At 41.2% G+C, this 19,173-nt stretch overlaps 1 protein-coding gene across 1 annotated transcript in view; it reads right to left on the reverse strand.

The window, feature by feature from the left end:
• Window positions 1–19,173, reverse strand: part of PCSK2 (proprotein convertase subtilisin/kexin type 2) — a 100,075-nt gene that overhangs the window by 63,852 nt on the left and 17,050 nt on the right. Inside the window, exon 2 of the mRNA XM_071582096.1 lies at window positions 15,870–15,974. Coding sequence (XP_071438197.1) covers window positions 15,870–15,974 — 105 coding nt within the window. The remainder of the gene's footprint in view (window positions 1–15,869; window positions 15,975–19,173) is intronic.

Here is a 19,173-nt window from a genome sequence, read left to right on the forward strand (position 1 = left end):
GAAGAGGTGGACACTAAGAAGCCAGAGCCTCCAAAATTAGTACCTTCAGGCTCATCAAGCAGCAATGGCACACAGACATGACCTAGAGACCTCTTAGTGCAAGTGCACTGCTGGTGCACCTGGTAAGCGGTGGCTCATAGGTGGCCCCTCTCCAAAATTTCCATCTTGGAGCTTGTGGAATTGTCAGCAAAAGCATCTGTGACCAGCACAGAAATACCATGAAAATCCCAGTGCAATCCCCACCTGAGGCATGTGTTGTTCCTTCAGTCACATGCTTCCCCTCCCTTCCACTTAAGTCAGGTACCCTCTTCCTTCACAGGTGATGAAAAGTGTCCAGAGAAATTTTTCTTCCCTTTATCCCAATTCCCAAAGCAGGCAATGTTTAGAGAGGCTGAAAGCATAAGCTACTCATACCTTATATAAGTCTGTAACTGAGGCCATGGTTTTGTCAAGGATGAAGAAAGCAGATGGTTATTTTGTTTGTCTTGACATCTGTTATGAAAACGGGAGTTCTTGAAATCTACTGCATTGTTCAGAAAAACTTATTGAGGTCCTTATGGAAAACAGGGCTGAAAAGAAAGAAAAACTTCCCTGCTGTCAACCTTCACAACAAAAAACAGCGACAGAGGTGAGTAAGTTTCTCTCCTATTTCCCCTTCATATGCACCTCTCAATGTAATTCAGGATTTAACAAAAAACCCATATAAATATCAAGCAAATTATTCATCACATCTTCCATCAAAACCACTAGCTCCTCTAGCCTGCCTGGCTAGGCAGCTGCTGTTTCAATCAGGCGAAACATATTAAAACAGGTTTCAAATCACCTCACAAAAGAGATAAAAGCTATTTATCATTTCATTTCTCATCTCCATCTGAGTGTAATGCACTCAAAGACAACAAAACCTGGGCCTGGAGACAGTGCTGCAGCTTAGGATCAGAGCTAAGACGACTTGTCCTGGTGTTCTGCTTTGATGCTCCTGCAAGTTGGGGCAGGAGAGCTGCAAGGAGCTAAATGTCAGCTCCCCTACCTTGCAGAGACCCAGGAGAGCTCCAGTTTCAATGACAAATATTATGCTAAAAACATCCAACACCTACACAACTCTTAACTGCTAAGAAATCACTGATATATCTAACAAATAAGAGATGCACCTTCCCCAACTGACCAACACAAGTTTGGAGGCAGTAGTACAGTCTAAAAGTAGGGTAATACAAACGATTCCCCAACTTTCTGCTTCTTTTCATTTGAAAGTACAAAGGCAAGGAGGTGTTGGATTTTACCTTCTGCGAAAACACTGCACCTCCATGTTTTAGATACAAAAACTGCAACATGTTCAGTCAAACTCATGCATAGTTTATACAAAAAGTGAGTTGTTCACTGGACAGCAGAGAATGAACCAGTAAATTATAAAAGGTTACTTAGGTTGCAGTCTCCTGGGCACAACATCTTCTCCCTCAGATCTCTATTGACACTAGAGAGGTTTTCTCCATCTGCTGTTGCTGTTATTCAGGTTGAAGAAGCATCTGGGAAAAGCTGGAATGAGTCATGGGGAAGCAAAGAGAGGAGAAGAGGCAGGACCACTAGTACTGGATTATCCCCAGGGACAAATGACTCCACACAATTCTGTTATTATTTTATGCTTAGATAGCCTCTAGCACAGTAATTTCCCCCGAGACTCCAGACCATGCATGTGGAAACACTAAACGCCAACAGTAATTACAGTTTAAGGTTACTGTCCTTTGTCTAAGTCTTCTGGGCTTCAGAGGATCTGCACTAATCTCTGGGGTTTTATTTTTCCCCACTGTTCTCATCTCAGTTTTCTTATTGCCCAGGTGTTGTAAAGACCACAAATGGCTGTAATCCAACCTCTTTTTTTTTTTTCTTTTTCTTCCAGACAGTAGATTGGGCATCTCAGACCTACTCCTACTTTGGCTCTGCTTTGCTGTATGACCTTCTGGAAAATTAAAGCCTGCCCTCTTCATCCCACATTCATTTCCAGCACTTGGGAAATACACAAAATCCATTTTTGAAACATGCTTTGAAACCTGTAGTTAAATATTACATTCATTAAATACTGCAAAAGACCACAAATTATTTCAGATGAACAGACAGATCATTTCAGTGGGAGATCTGCAAGTATTAACTCACCAAAGAAGTCCCTTTCTCGCTGTTGTCTATTTTGTGGGCAGGCAGAAAGTATTTAGGAAGACTTTTTAGACTTTCTGGCTCACCCTAAATTATTCAGTGTTTGCAAGTCAAGTAGGCCATTCACCTTGCACACACTTCTCAAGTGCAGTGCTAATAAGGAATCCAGGATGAGTAGATTTTTCTGACAAACAACATTCTCATGTAAACAACTATCCTTACAAAAATACATCCTCTCTCTACACAAGAATGCTCAATATTCTATTCCACAGTGAATGGCAGGACACCAGTGGACGTCAGATTGACTCACACTCCTAAAAGCAACATCCTTTTTCATACCTTTCCATCTCAATCTGGAATCTGATTTTCTTTCATACATTCATACATTTCATACATTCAAACTTTCTTCCAAACTTTGCTGACACATGAAAGTGAAAACATTTCATCATTAAACTCCAAATTCCACTGAGACTGCACATGGCAACTCTGAAATGAAACAAAAAACATTTCTCTCGTTTTCATCCTTAGACGTAACTATCCAAACCCAATCACTAATATTTTTATATCCCCCTTTTTGAGGTTTTTCTGCAGCTAGCTTACAGGTGGTAATTAAAAAACAAAAAAGAAAAAACCATTCAAATCTTATCTTCTCTATGTCCCAAGTTAAGTACTGAGGGATTTTTGGTTTTCAGTGAATTAGAGTCTATGAGTAAAGTGCTTCCTCCTTTGGAGGACTCAGCTCCCATCACCTCCTCAAAACAGGGTTCAAGAAGATGTTAACTCTGCTCTGAGTGAGCAAAATCTCAGCCTCCTTTCAGGTTTTTAGAACACACAGAGTGAGCTGAGCTCCCCTGGATTTGTCTGGGAGAAGCTCTAGTCCTCACAGTGGCACTGCTGACTTTAATTGTGTTCTTAGCCATTTAGAGTAAATTAACAAGAGCAGTGAAGTGAGCAGTGAGTTGCCCATTTCTATGAGCAAAAAGTCTGGAGTCCTGGCTGATCATCAGATCCTTGCTTCAGAGGTTTTCTCCTATTAGATATTCTTCCTTGCATGAAACATATTTTTCACATTGTGGATACTGGAATCAGACCTACAGATGTCTGGAAATAGGATGTTCATTTGGAAAGAAATAATGAAACTGAATAAAACAGTCAAAATGGACCATGAAACAAAATCTGTAAGGTTCCAACTATAAACACTGAAACAAAAGTAAACTTTTTTTTTGCTAAATAAAATCATTTGATGCTATAAAATATTTTGCCTGATTAAGTATTTCAAATATGAAAATGTAGATTCTATTTCTTTGTGATTCACTATCAGAAATACAATGAGTTGAAATCTTTAAAGTATTTTTCTTTTGGAAAATAGTTATTTTAGTTAGCTAATTGTCCAGTGGAAAAATTTTCCTAAGCTTTTCTCATAACGTGCTCTGTACAACTTGGGGTAGGACTCTTGAGATTTATGAGATATGTATATGGTTAGAGCTGGAAAGAAGGAAATAGAGGTTTAACATGGATGTTTCCCTTCCTCTTTTCAGAAAATAAACAGTCCAATAGCAATCAATGGAATTATTCCAAGAAAAGCTCATGTTCCAGAACAAATTAACCAGATTCCAATGAATGTTTTCCCAGGAGAGCATCACAGCTGAGAAAAGAAAACAGAGCAAGAACTGTACAACTATGTCAGTATATCCTGGCCTAAGAGAATCCGCATTTTTGTCCAAATTCTGCCAGAGATCCTCATTGCCCCATGATCCAGCTGAAGCATGAAGGTTTTACAACAAGAGTTCAGCTTGTCTGGAGTTGTAAAAAGGAGCAGCTGTAATGGTACCTATGAGGTTTATGAAAGATATCTCATGTTTTTAAGTCACTGTGCAGTCACTGATTAGACTGTGGTTTGCCCAGAGCCCAGAGCTGACAGCTCCTCCAACTTCTCCTTTTGCCAGGAGAAAATGCCTCCAGACATAACAGCCCTGACTTTGGTGGAACCACAGGAGGACAAAAGTGATCCAGAAGCTCCGCAGGGCCAGGCTGGCTGAGTGCCAGGGAAAGCAGCAGCCTAACAGACCTTGGGCTCAGCACTGAGTTTATCACATTTGCTGGATGACAAAGCCAAGTTAAGACTGGAACAAATGTAATCAATCTCTCAGCCTGAGAGTCTAAGACAAAGCACAGGGCATCTCCACATCCCAGTGGTTTATTTTATTTTTCAGGTTCTTGATGAGAATACATCCAATGCATTTGGACTTCCTCCAAGCAAAGGAACAGGAAAAAGTGAGAAGCTGGCAAAGGAAGAAGAGAACCAGGTCCTAATGTTGAGCACAGCACTGCAGTGTTACATAACCTAGAGCCCAGCAGTAATCAGCTTAGTGACACTGCTGGGAGACCAGGAGCATAACAGTAACAATTAGATCTGCCAATTCTGCTTCTTCTGTGAAGACTTCATGTCTGCACAAGGCTCATGGATCCCTTCCACGTACTCCTTTATGTCAAGAAAGATATCACAGCACGAAGACAGACTTCTTATGTTTAAGAAATATTAAACCTGGACACAATAACGGTGTATTTCTTATCAGCACTCAGACACTAGATGCTATCAAAATAAAACATAAACCTTTATCTTCACAGATATATGGCCATTCAGCTGTCATTTCTTATAAGCAAAACTGAAATATTGCCCAGAGTCCATTTATAATTGTATAGGACTTACATTCCACAAATAATTAGGAACAATATGTATCACAGAGATGTTTAGGTATTTCTTAGCAATTCCATGGTGCTTCATTCTACCCACAGTCCTGTCCTCTCCCTCAGTATGGAAGTTCATAAGGCCAAGAAGCATTTATTCAACTTCATCAACTCATTACATACACAGTGGCATTTTAATTACTATTGGCTATTCTCAGATGTTAAGAGGCACCCATTTGGCTAAAAAGCCTATTCCAGTGCAGTATCAAATAATTACTGCAGCAAACTACCCAGAAACAATTTCAATCTAAACATTTAACTCATTTCTATTGTGCCCCCAAATACTGCAATCAACTTTCTGTGACCTTTGTAAACCCCTTTTTCACTGAACACATCATGTATACAAGCAATCATTTCCCAAATGTATTTAAAACTCCTCGTTGACGTCTGAGTTGGTGGGAAAAAAGACCGAACCTTTAATATTATCCTTAAGATGTTGCATACACATTTTGAAGATCTGAAAATACGGAATGCTTGTAGCAACAGTGTTTTGGAAAAGGCTGCAATAAACCAATAGACCAAAATGCTGTTCACAAAGAAAACACTCATCAAATTTTAAACAGTAAAGTATGTTAAATACCATGTGTGGATGCACTACATTACACATTTATTGTGTGATATAGTAGCATATGCCACTGCATCAATTCTTTTAGCTTAAGTCTCTCAGCAGAAAGGTGGTGGTGGGAGGTTGAAGTCAAAGCCCTTTGACACAAGCCCTGGTACAGCATGCTCAGATACTCCCCAAAACTACACCAAAAAATGTTCCAGTCTTACATCGTTATTGATTTATCTGTACCCCCTTTTATTTATTGCCAATGTCTTACAAAATAAAAGGTTCTGGTCATCTCACTGTACACATAAGAAACCCAGTCAACTGTTTCAACAGCTGATTTTCTGAAAACGAGAGAGAAGAGAAATAAACTGTTACAAATGAATTTTGTTTCACACTAGACCTACCATCCCACAGTCTAAAATACATGGGCATCACATACTACCAGGTAGAGTATTTTAACTTATTCTATAATCTTCTGGTACATGGCAAACAATGTATTCGCAGTCTTTCAAAAGAGTTTCATGCAAAGGTAGTTTTCCAGCCTCCATATTTTCTGTGAGGCTTCGAGGTTTGCCAAAAGAAAACAGACTCCAAAATGTCTTGCATTGTTCCTGAGGAAGCTTTTCTAGCATACAATTTACTTGTACTGGAAAAAAGGAAGTACAGTTAAAGACACACACTTTCTAAACTGAAAATGAATGTAACTTCAAAGATGGACCTGCACATGGCAGTCTGAATTCTGTCATAGCTCTAATGTTGTTGACTTGGTCACTTTGAACCCCCACATATTTTGCCCTCATCAAGCACAAGTGCTACCAGGCCATCTTCCAAGTCAACCCCAGATGTCCTGAACTAAGCCCTGGCATGGGAAAGGGAAAAGGCCACCACAGGTGCCAGGAGATGCTGGCACAGCCACAGCCCAGCAAGGCTTTCCTTCTTTCCATCAACACAGGCAGCAGCTGGCTCAAGCTTGCCCAGCAGAAAGGCATTGATAATCACCAACACTACTGCTGTGGGTTACTGGAGCCAATGAATGCCAAGATACTCATGATCTTTACTGTTAGCTCAGCACGTCAAAGCACTGCATTCCTTTTCCAAAACCAAACCAAACTAGTCCAAAACCAAAGCAAACTTCTGCATCACACAGGGTTCCATGTTAGTCCAAAGCTACTGGCTCACACTGGCCATTCTTCTCTACGTCCTACTAACAAAAAAACCTTAAACCATATGTTCTCTCTACTGCCACTGCTTGTATTATAATATTAAACAGACCCATCTGAAGCTCCAAGGCTGGAAATTGCACAGACAAATAACAAAAGCAAGGCCTGCTCCACAAAACAGAGACTATTCATCAGACAGGAAACAAGAGGGAGACAGGAAAAGGCAGAGGGAAACCGGGGAGATGCTGTAGTCAAGAGAACAGACATCAACAATAAAGCAGAAATTTAACTAATGCCAATTCAGCAATTTACAGGCAGCAGAGCAGAGGCTGAGTGTGGTCAGCTGTCCAAACAGATTTCTGTAAAAGTACTGAACTTCCACATGGTTACAAGTGAGTTTGAGGGATAAAGCTCATTCTACTGCCTTACCCCACCTGTCCCCAAGTATTGTCTTTAGCAGTATGAAAATGATGGAAGATGTGACAGGTCACCTGAACCACCCAGTGCTGCAGGGAGCAATCAGCCACATCCAGCTCACCTAATCTTGTCTTAAAACCATGGACCACGTGGACCCCCCAGCCACCAGTGGCACCAGGACTGCAGTGCATCATTACTTTTCATTTTGGCAAATTCTACAAAAATCTGCACAGCACTGCCTTTGCTTATCAGTCTATTACCCTGCAGTACAGTCATTTATGTTTTTTCTAATAGAAATAGTTTCAGCTTCCCCTGTAATTTCATTTATACAGTATTTTCATAAAAGACATTGTATGTTTGAGTTTGATCTCGTTTTGATAGTCTGTTATTTTATTGTGTGCAGCTCATGGTGCTTTTTGATACAGCTATAAAAGATTTCCAACATTCTTTAACGTTGATGTTGATAGATTGGGTTTTTTTCTCCCAGTCTTTAGAGTAACAAATAGAAATAATAGATCAATTAAGCTTAGCTTCTACATTGTGCTGGATATACTTGCATTTTCTCCAGTGGCAAATTGTTTGAAATATTAAATACTCAATAGCATTGTGATATTTTACTTTAGAATTGTTTTGTACATCACAAATACAATATACATATGCAGTCCAAATATAAGCCAGCAATGCCACACTTAATATGAGGAATTTAAACTTAGAAACAGTGAAATTTTTCAGCACATGCTTTAACAGATTCACACTGCAGTGAAGGGGACCTACCATGTCAACCTAAGTGACAGCTTAAATATCTGAGTAACTCTAGGCCTCATTATTTTTTATTATCAGAAAGAGAGAGGTCTTTTTATTCTTATTACAGAAACTGACTCTTATACAATAATTGTGATATCTCAATTAAAGAGCAGCTAAGTGCTTTTGTGCCAATTACACAAAACAGAGCTGGGCAGGGCTTTCCATGAGCAGCTAAGCTCCCATCAACCTTTGCTGGGCAGGCACAGAGCCTACAAAAGCCAGGGACACAAAAAATAGGACTTCCTTAGGATTCAGTTTTCAAAAAGCAATCACTGTCTGCAGTGACAACAGCCATGCCATGTGTGTAGTAGAATCACGAACCAAACTTGATACCACACTGAATTTCTGACAGATTTCTTTTGACATTATCACAGAAACAAACATTTCATGACCTAAAGACTACTTTATCCTCTGCATTCTGGAGGCACAGCAACAGCCCCTTACTTCTGTCAGCAGGGCAAGAAGGGCAAAGTAGTGGGAAAACGTTTGTTCTCACTTATCAGACACTTAAATCTCCTCTTTACAGCCCTGTTGATTTCTTGTTTGGAATGACAGTTCTTGTAACACATGCAGCGTATTTGCTACAATTACTTATCTCTGCCCCACAGGCTGTAAGACCCTTTCTCTTTCTACATCTGAAGTGCAGCTTGAATTCCACCTTCCCACAAACTGACTCTAAGCACAGTTGACCTTTTATTTAACACTGTGCTGTAATCTGTGCTGCTTCTTTCTTTTCAGCTTCTCAAATAATAATGCTCATGAACCTGCACACTTCAAGAACCACCCACCAACATCTGCAAAGGGTCTAAATATCATTAAAAAGCCGTGCCCGTTTAAGCATTAAATTCCCTCAGCAATTAGACATACACCAGATCAATTATCAGATGATATACAGCTGGTTAGAGTTTCCTCAACACAAAATCAGCTTTTTTTTCTTATAATGCTTGCCAACTGGCTCCATTAGGACTCAGAAACACAAAATCTTCAAAAATGGCCCTGAGCTGAATGGGAAAGCAAAACAAGAATAGTTCAAGATGGTATCAACCTGAAAAAGTTAACAGCACAAGAAGAGGCTTCCCTCTGTGAACTGGAACAGATTTTTGGAAACCTTCCCTCAAATACACTGGATAAACCATAAGATAACTCACACCACAAACAATAACCCAGGGATCCATGTGTGAAAGTCACTGCCTGTTTTCTGCACATTTTTTCAGGGTGACTGATGAAAACATACTCAAATCTTGTTTGGTGCACAGGTTGGCAATGCAGCTTGTCCTAGTTCAGCAGGAGGGACCAGCTGACACTGTGGAAGGGTGATCAAAGCTGTGTATTCTACCCCCTCTATTCATTCCCCAAGGTCAATGGGCCATTAGCAGCAGCTGCCCAGGGAGCCATTATCACTTCACACCCAGCCTGAGGGGGGCGGAGCTGCTATGGGCCATCAACAGCTCAACACCCCCTGGCTCCCAGAGTTAATCACCCATTGTGTGAGTCCCTGCCCAGGGGGAGGGACTGGGTGCTCCCTGAGGGTACATAAGTGGTGGGTAAGAAGACTTTGGTAACTTCTTGTCGGATCCAGAGGAGCAAGCAGGACCTTGACAGGAGGAGGTCACCGCTCTCGCCCAGACCACAGCCCTTGCCTGCACCAACAGGTTTTTCTTTTCCTTTTGCTCTGGACTTGGGGGAGCCACAGGGGTCTCAGCACAAGGGCAAACAAACCCCCTTGCATTTGTGCCCCAGGACACTGGGTTATACTGCTGGGTTTTTGTGAGTTGAAAGTAATTTCCCTTTTTTGTCAGTGTTTTTATTGTAATATTATTATTAAATTTTAGGTCTGATTTATAATCTCTCTCTTGTGGTGAGTTCATTTCCCTTGCTGGTTCGCCTTTAAACCAGCACAAGCTTCAATGAATAGTCTGTAGGTATGAGGGTTGTTGGGGTTTTTTCAGCCTTCAAAGAAGACATTTCCTCTAATGAGTTTTCCTTGACTGTTCAATATTTATTACAAGTACTTAAGCAGAGCTTTTATTACTTAATGTTCCATTTCCTACCAAAAGGATAACACCAATGCTCATGTAATGCTGCCCCACAGCCTCATAAAATTGATGGCAGCTCCAAACTTTTCCTGAGCATAATCCTACCAGCATGCCAGCCCATGACAGCAGATATTACAGCAAAACGCTAAATAGACTTCACTGGGAATTCAGTCACCTCTACCATCTGCAGCAGGAATTTACATAAAAGAGCTGGAAAAATGAAGGGCTTTTTGTCCTGCCATTCTATCTGAACACACACATCCATAACAGAGAACATGATGGGGAACCTGAAGCCTCCCTGAAGATCTGAGAGTGGGTAGCAAGCCTTGGGCATTACATTCACTTATGTTTATCTCCACAGTGGTTGAAAGATTTGTATGACTCTGGGTTCACTGCTGTGGTGAACTGTGTGGAAACTAATCCCTCTACTCACAAAGGGAGCCAACAGCAGGATTACAACAGGGCACTGGTCAAATGCTGGCCCTTTCTTTTCCTGCTGCCCTTTAGCTTCCAGAAACAGACCAGATTTCTTCTCAGAAGGAGGAAGCATCTTGGGATGCCTTCCAAGCTTTTATCAGAAACTTAGAAAATGAAAGTCCCTAGCACTGGTCAGGAACCTGAGGAATCAAGATGTGGGGCATGGAGCAGGAGTAAAGATGCCAAATATTTCCATTTTAACAAAAGTAACTGTAAATGCTCTTACTGCTATGCTCCAGGGACAGAATATTGTCCAGTACCAGAAGGCTGGAGAAACAGCCTACACAACAACTACAGAGGTTTGACCAAAGCTGCAAGCAAAGCTTTGATATATCCTTCCCCTTGTACCCCCAGGTCACTGCACTCTACACTGGCTGGAGAACTGGGTTTTCCTGATCTTATCAGGTAGATTTTAAATTTTCATCCTGCTGGCATTTAAGGGAGTGAGGCAAAAGTCTCCACCTTTAACCCAGCCCGAGCCTGTCACTAACTCTGCAGAAAAGGCACTGAAAGTTTATTTACATTGCTCTGCCATTGCTAAGGGCTGCTGCTTGTTAAGCAGCTGTGCTCCTTCTTCCCAAGCTGCCATCCATCCCGCCTTTGCTAAAGGTGGCCATGGATGAAAGATCAAGCTCTGGCAGCACTTGGCTACCCCTTGCCTGGCAGCACAGGACACTTCTGCCTTCACAGGTTGCAATGGTCCCATCAGAAACAAGCCAGTCCCGTTAAGGGGGTATGTGAAGAATCTCTGGTGATGGATAGCGAAGATTTTGAGTTATTCAATTAAAAGCTTAGACCCTCTGGATTTACAGTCCCCTTTTCTTCCTTGTCCCATAAGACAAGCAGTCTAAGAGTATTGTTAACCATTGTCACCTAGAAACTAGACCTGGAAGCAGCTCTGCATCCACCCTCCTCAGCCTCCTGTATCAGCATGGGTATCAGCCAAGTCTCCCTTTCGAATCCCTTTCTGCAGCATAACAACTGCCATCACCGGGATGTTTATTTCCAAAGAAGTCATCCTCTAAGTGCCAAACTCCCTCACTCTCACTGGAAGATTTTCATTTCACCTTCCCCCCTCCACATATATATATTTATTCCCCCAACACCAACACAGATGCACTCACATACAGATATCAGGAATGGGACTCAGCTCCTCTCTGTATATTAAAGCCTCTTTCTTGAGTGGGATTAATCTTGGCAGCTGTCTGACAAGAGAGACTGTGTGGGAGGAAAATGGTTTTATCTAAAACTTGAAAGAAAGCAAAATAATCTTTGAGAGAACAAACTATGTTTCAACTCTTGCTCCTTCAGTGGAAGACTGTTTACTAGCAGAAAACACCTACCAACAGCAAAAATACAGAAGTATGACTCTGAAAGGCAACATAATGACCATGCATTTTTTTCTTTCCTTTTACTTATGTGGCCACTTTTCAAAGTGTTTTATTAAAAACACAACTGAGGCTGTATTAATACAGGAGGCCAGAATGTAAGTCAGTTTTGAAAAAATCACAATTATGCAAATCCCAGGGATTTCTTTTCTTTTAGCTATGGTAGAGCCGGAAAGGTCTCCACTTCCCACCCTGCCTCTCCTGTAATAAAAAACAAGACAATATAAAGTCTCTCTGTATTTCTCATTTACTTTTCCAGGGTGATCACATGAGGAAATATACCACTGGCCCTCATTATTAAAAACTAAGTTTGCTCTTACAGAAGCTCTATTTCCCCTTGCTCACAGGGGAGACTCTCCAAAGATCACCTTGCCCTAAGGTTGTGTTGTGACCTGCACTCAAGAGGTGGCACATTTTGATGTCCATGTGGACACCTCGTTTCCAGTCTCTCCAGCTTATCCCTGTCTTTCTCCACGTCCCACTCAGTTCCTGGGCTCCTCCATGCCCAAAGAATTCAGCCTCCTCTCTGACTCTGCCCTCTTGTTCCAGTCTGTCCCTTCACCTTCACACTGATGTGTGGTCCCATCCTACTCTGGCTCCTCACGGCTTTATGCTGCCCAGGGCCCTTGTCCCTGCTGTCACCTCCTCCCAGCTGTTTGTGCCTGTGGGTCAGGGCAAGGACTGTCTCCCTGTCTGCAGCTCCAGGGCAAAGTCCAGCAGCCCCTTAAGTGAAGTCTCCCCAGGCCAAACCAGTCTAATGGCTGACCTTTTGGTCTGCGACATTTCCACTGAAGCAATTAACAGATAAAGGCAGAGAAAAATGCAATTGCACATGGAGAATGCTGGAGCTCTTGTTGCTGGGTGTTAGCTCATTAAGGATTCCAGCTTAAACACGTAAAAAATGTTAAAAGGAAATCCTCTCCCCAGTTTATTTGGCACCAAAGGTACATAAGCTAAAATAACAAAATAGAAATGCACCTGGAAATCAGGAAAGTTTGCAACTGATGAAAGAGTCATTTCTGAGCAAACTCTCCTGGAAGGTTCTCTGCACCCCAGAGAAAATAATTTAAATAACTAAACAGTCTCTGAAGCAGTTCAATGCACTGTGGCATTTGCAACCCTGACAGTGAGGATCCCTGCCAGGACAGCACTGACAGACAAAGCCAAGGTGCTTCATGTGTCTGCACTTTCTTCTTCAACAGTTCAGTAGCACCCCAGACTATGTGACATCATTACATGTGCCTTCACCTGCTGCCTGGACTGCTTCAGGCTTCAGCCACATGAATGTATTAAAAAATGTCAAAACCATTGTATTTGAGGCTGTTCTTCAGGTAAAGATTAGTTCTTGCTGGATCTCTAGGACAGCATCTTAATGATGTTCCTTTCTCACCCCTTGACAGCAATGGTGTTTATGACACAACTGCTGTATGTGTTTAGCTTATCTCCAAATTATTGTGGTCAAAACATACAGCAAATTTTACACAACAAAGCATTTTCAAGCTTTTTAGAAGACATGCAGAGCATGGAAATGATGCAGTAACCTGTTTGCATAGTGCTCTGTCATCTGTCTCCACAGACTCTGGAAAAACCGACACGGTTCCTCAAGGGACTTACTGGATTAAAGAACATTAATTAATTGAGTGAACAGCTGTGCTGTTTTTCAACTAATAATTAAAAACAGCCACAAATTTCAATCTCCTTAAAAGTGCAAAGTATACAGAATAGGTGCAGCCCACTTTCTCACAACATTTGGGTAGGGCCAAGCAACTGCAGCATTTACCATAACTCTTCCTGGGAGATTTTTACAGCCCTGTGGTGGAAGTTTTCTTTCTGGATAGCCTGACAACAGGAACATTTTATTCTTGGCTTCAGGCGTTAACATATTAACCATGACAGTGCTGACATTTGTTGCTAAGTAAAATTGATTGTAAATGGTCTTGAAAGCTGCCATTAAATTCAGAAATTATTTTTGGAGTTTGAAATTAAGTACTGTCAACACAACTCATGTTTCCACTTATACTCAAATATGACAGGAATTTTAATGACTTCTCCAAACTCCACATAAAAAAGAAGAAGAGAGATAAGAGTAATGATTTTAATTGCTCTCAAAATGTATTACATAAAGCAACTGACCCAAATGGTATCATAAGAGCTCAAAGACTATCCAATAGGACAGAGTAAGCAGGAGGGCTAGATGAGAAAATGTCATGTTACATGTGGAAATGAAATGTTGCTCCATCCCCCTTCCATCCTCCAGGGTAAACCATGAAGTCAAAATACACCCAGGACCATCCTTTTCCTCAGACGGGAGACATTCTCAGTTAAACACAGCGCTTTATTCCCTGAGTTCAAAGGAAGAAGCCACAGAGAGCCAAGCCATTGCTCTGCAGCATCAGGATGAGGTGGAGATTAACAGCAAAAATGAGATTTCATTGCACGTGACAGAAGCCAACTTGGAGTCTAGAGGCTGCAAATATCAGATGACTACAACAGAGAACATCTCAGAACAAGACAGCAGACTCATTTAAGCTGTTCTTAATAGCAGTGCAGACACTTAGTCTAGAGGTAATCATTGCAAGAGGCAGTCTGGAATTAGTACAGGAGTTCTCAGACACATAATATTAAGCTGCAGACAGAATTGGCAGATTCATACAAATATTATGGGTATTTGTAAAATTTTCAGAGACTTAACTATTTATTTCCAGTACAGAATCACTTGTCCAATGACTGTACTCAGACACTAGTTTGCAATGTACTCACTTAGTTGTGTGCTTTTTCTGAAATGGTTTTACAAGATTGGGTGATTTGGGGAAATGAAACACCTATCTCAGGACATTTGCTTTAGTATCTACTAACTGCAGATTTTCCTCAGCAGTTTGCTTTCTGGTCTCAGCTTAGTCCACAAAATGATGGAAGCCTGAGAATTTTTATTCAAAGCTGGTTGAACTGGTCCTTATAACCCCCTCAACCTGTACCCAGTACCAGCTTTGGAGAAGGGGGCCAGGAAGAGGTATCCTGCAGAAGTGGAAGATGTGCAGCAGCCCCTGAGAACCTGCCAGCACTCAGCTCTCAGCACCTCAGGACAAGGGGATGGGGCAGGCATCACCTGGAACCTGCTCCAATCACATGGCCCTCTGTCTCAGGAGAGACCAGCCATGGGCATCCCAGCTGGACCTGAGCCCAGAACCACTTGAGACTTCTGCAGAAGTAGGAAAGTTAAGCTGGGAATTCATCAGACCTTGCCTGCTCTGGTGTCACAACAACAATTGTGATCTTATTTAGCCTGTTTTCCTTCTCTTCCTACTCAAGTTTCCCCTTGTCATAGGTGATCCAAAACTGTGTAACAGCTGACAGTCAGATTCTGTCTGGAATGAAATTGTTCCCCCTTCTTTTTTGCTCGCAGTGCAGACAGTTTAAATCCTATTGAAGGATTAAAAAATAATCTATCTGCTGTCATGATATCATTCCTCAGGCTTATCTACTTTCTTTGGGCAGTAAATACATTTTTTGTGCTATCTGGCACAACTCCAGCCCAGTATTAAACTGGTGTAAAAACTCTGCATAAAAGAAAAAGGAATTTGCCAACTTGTAGCCTTTCACAAAAGGGGCCTTTTCCTCCTGTCTGAGGGGGTTTATGCTTCTGAAAACATAGCACACACACTGCAATCAAGGGCCCATGAAAGAAAGAATTACTGAAGTTGGACAGCATACACTCTTTTAGGAATTGGTGTGTACAACATTCCCTGTGAAAATATTCCAGTGTGATTGCAGGGAAAGTGCCACCATTCACTCCACAAGGTATTCTGGGCTGGAGAATCCATGCATTGCAGGATATATGGAGGGGACAACTAGATGTACCCTGATGGCTTCTCCCCACAGCACAGAGTGGACAGAGTTGTCCTGCAAACTGTGGGATCACTGAGTCTTATTAGAGAGAGAATACATATTGGAAAATGTAGGACTATTTAAAAATAAAAGCTGAGGCTGTCTGGGAGGTGTGTGCACACAGCAGCCACCAAGCTTGAAATGAGCATGGGGAAAAAAATGCAGCCATAAGAACAGACTTGATCATCTCCCTGATCTCATAAAAAATGATCTGTCACAGAGAAAACATGATAGTTGCACATAAGGAGGAAACACTTACCCTGGAGTCCTTCTCCAGACGAAGCTTGTGTTGAAGACTGCGTCTTCTCCTGGCTTTAGGAATGCCATTGTGATAAAAGAAGTATCCAGATTCTAAAAAAGGGAGCTGAGGAAGAGAGAGAAAGAAAAAAATCCATCATGGAGCTATTAGCTGTTAATAAAGATGACAAGAAATCTTCTGCCTGTGAAGTGAGTCAGGAATCGACAGTAAGACTTGTCAAGAGTTATGCCAAAGAGCCCAAATCCATCTTGGAATGTCACTCCTAAGTTACTTTTGAAAAGTGTGCCCAGCAGCACTGCAGTTGTTTGCTACAGGTTTACAAGGTGTAACTTCACTTGTATACACTCAGCACTATTTCCACCTTATGTTAAAGAACAACAGTGCCAATATTCCTGACACAAATCACAACAGGATGTACTCCCTATTTCCTGAAAAAGCCAGGATAAAAGAACAAAATGAACTGCAAATGAGTTGAAACCACACAGAGCATCCTTCAGCAAAAAAGCATCACACAAGTGCTTTGCTGAGCTGCTCTAATGCACACAAACTGACACTGGAACAAGGCAGAGAGCAAAGAGATTTCCACTCTCAGAAAAATATGGTACTTGAAATTTCTTCTGAACACCATGAAATGGAAAACACATACTAATAAAACAGACAGCTCAGTGTCCAGGTGAGAAAAGTGTGGTGCAGCTTTAATGTCCAAGACCTCTAGACAGCAAGCAAATGCCTCCTGAGGGCTTCTCAGCCCCACTGAAGGCACATGCTGGGGAAGGAAGGTCTATGGCCATTATTAAATTCATCTCTCTCCTCAGGATTGCCAGTAGCTGGAAGGGTAGTACACATTTAGCTTTGAGAAGACATGATATTAGGAGAACAGCATCCCAATTTCAGCAGTCAATTAGGAGGCTTCACTGACATCTCAACTTCTACATCTCTTTCCCCATTCCAACTCAGTAGTGACATTCTGGTTAAATCTAAGCAAGTGACTGTGCATTTTTAAACTAAGCTTCTCCTTGTAAAAGTTGAAAAAAAATGGTTGAGAAGTTTCATTATATGTTAATGCTGTGAATATTTCAACTTCAAAGGTTTGACTACCCTGCATGTAAAATAACTACTTAAAAGAGATATTCCAGAACAGCTGTGACAGCCCCTGTTCTTCTCCTTTTTATTATCTGTACTTCATGATAATGTAAACATCTTAGCAGGAGTTCAAAGTTCTTTACTGAAATACTGAGGCTGATGTCTAGATAGAATAATCATTGTGAAAACCTGGGTTGAGTAAGAGTAGCAGGATCCTGCTGCCATAAAAACAGATTCTGTTCCTGTATACAGGTATATACAGTGCACACATACAAATTTCCTTCTACAAAATCATCTTCTGCTTCAGTCAATGTATCAGTATATCTGGTGCAGTTCCATGAACATGTGAAGCAGTGTGGGAATGGAAGAAAGTGAATTCTGAAAATGTAAAATCTGGTCATATTCCAAAAATAAGTACGCAAGCTGGGGGTAATTTTTTTTCCTACAAAGTTCATGTTTATGTTAATTGAACATTTACTATCATTGAAATTAAAGCATTTCATTTTGAGCTTTAAAAGTCTGTTGTGTATGATACATAATACATCAATGCAAAGTAACTTAAAAATAATCAAAGTGATCTGTTATAACAAAAAGATCCCTTTTTAAGTGCATATAAAAGGTTAAGGAGATTTCATGAAAATCATTGTGGTTCCTTGGAGCTGATCTGCATGGCCAATTGGAGAGCTTTTCTGGCCAAATAATCAGAATATTTTGCATCAGCTCCATACGCATGTGAAGAACACAGCAGCTGAAGCAGAAGGAGAAAGAAGGCTAAGAAAGCTCGAAGTAGTGGCTGCAGAAATCTCTGAGACTTCATATATATCCTCAGAGTCACAGCTTCGAAGGTTCAAATTCTGTCTGGGTTTAGGTAATTGTTTTAAAAGCAGATTTATGTTTAAGATTGTATCTGACATCTTTACCAACCGGGTAATCAGATATTTCCATAATTCACAGTTTGGCAATAGATCTGACTCTCAAGGAAATGCCATTCCCCCACACTGGATACATCATGCCTTAAAAACATGGGAGGGGAAAAAAAAAAACCACAAAACATCTAAATACCCAGATCAGTTACAGCCTGAAATCCATCTTGGCATGCAAACCATTACCATCCATTGCAAGATGTGGCCCAATTACCCCTCTAATTCTCTCAGTAAAATCAGGCCATTTTCCTTCCTTTTATCTCAGTATCAACCATTCAAATCAATTCCAGTCAAATATTGATCTTGATGTTCTTCCATTAAGGAACAGTCTCAGCAATTTGGAAATATATAACATGTATCTGCTGTTCATTTTCTGTATGGGGTTAGTTTCTACTGCCTCTTAGAAGGAAGCAATATATTATATAGCAAACTTTTAAAGTTGATGTAGTCAAGTCTGACTTGCAATTGCAGTTAGTACAACAATGACCAGATTTATGGACGAAGTCATGACTAAGTTTGACTATTTCACTCTTTCCACAGTTATCCCAGTGGATATCTTTGAGGAACTCAGATATTTTATGGTTCACATGGTTTTCACAGCAGCTCAATGAAACTGGGGGAGACACAGGAAGGCAAAACCTAAAAGATGACATGATCAAATATTATGGATTGTGAATAATTAATACCAGAAACCAAGCAATTTGCAGGAAGAATCTAGACACTGAAGTAAATTCCTAAAATTAATGAATGTACACAGAGACGCCAGCAAAGGGTCTAAAATGTCACCGGCTTTGATGAGGATTTTGCACTGAGATCTGTGAATACCACAAGCAATGAGTGAAGCCTTCAATTCTATAAACTCCTGCTACCAAGCCAGTGACTCCTCAGCAGCAAGGAAGCTGCAGGACGCAGGTAGCTCCCAGCAGGGTTCACATTCCCACTATTAACTTCCCCAGGAGGCCTCCTCGGATTTGGAGCTACAGCAAAAGGGCAAATAGCAAAATGAACAGTGCATGTAATGAAGTGAAATGAAAACAGAAGGGCTCCTGTACATAAAGTCTCCAAAGTGGCACCAGCAGTAGCTATTCTGTAATATCTTCGTTGTAAAGCTGGAATTGCATCTCAGTCAAGCTCCCTATTCTGGCAGCAGCAGGCTCGGCATGTACCTTGGAACAGCAATGCACTCAGCCTGGGGGCTCAGGTTCTTTCTGCGAGACAGAAGCAAAGCTTCCTGCCCTCAGAGAAAAAGTAGCAATTAAGTAAGATAACTAATTACTGGAAAGCACTTGAATATTCAA

Source organism: Pithys albifrons, chromosome 2 (genome assembly GCF_047495875.1).
Source record: "Pithys albifrons albifrons isolate INPA30051 chromosome 2, PitAlb_v1, whole genome shotgun sequence".
NCBI classification, from domain to species: domain Eukaryota; kingdom Metazoa; phylum Chordata; class Aves; order Passeriformes; family Thamnophilidae; genus Pithys; species Pithys albifrons.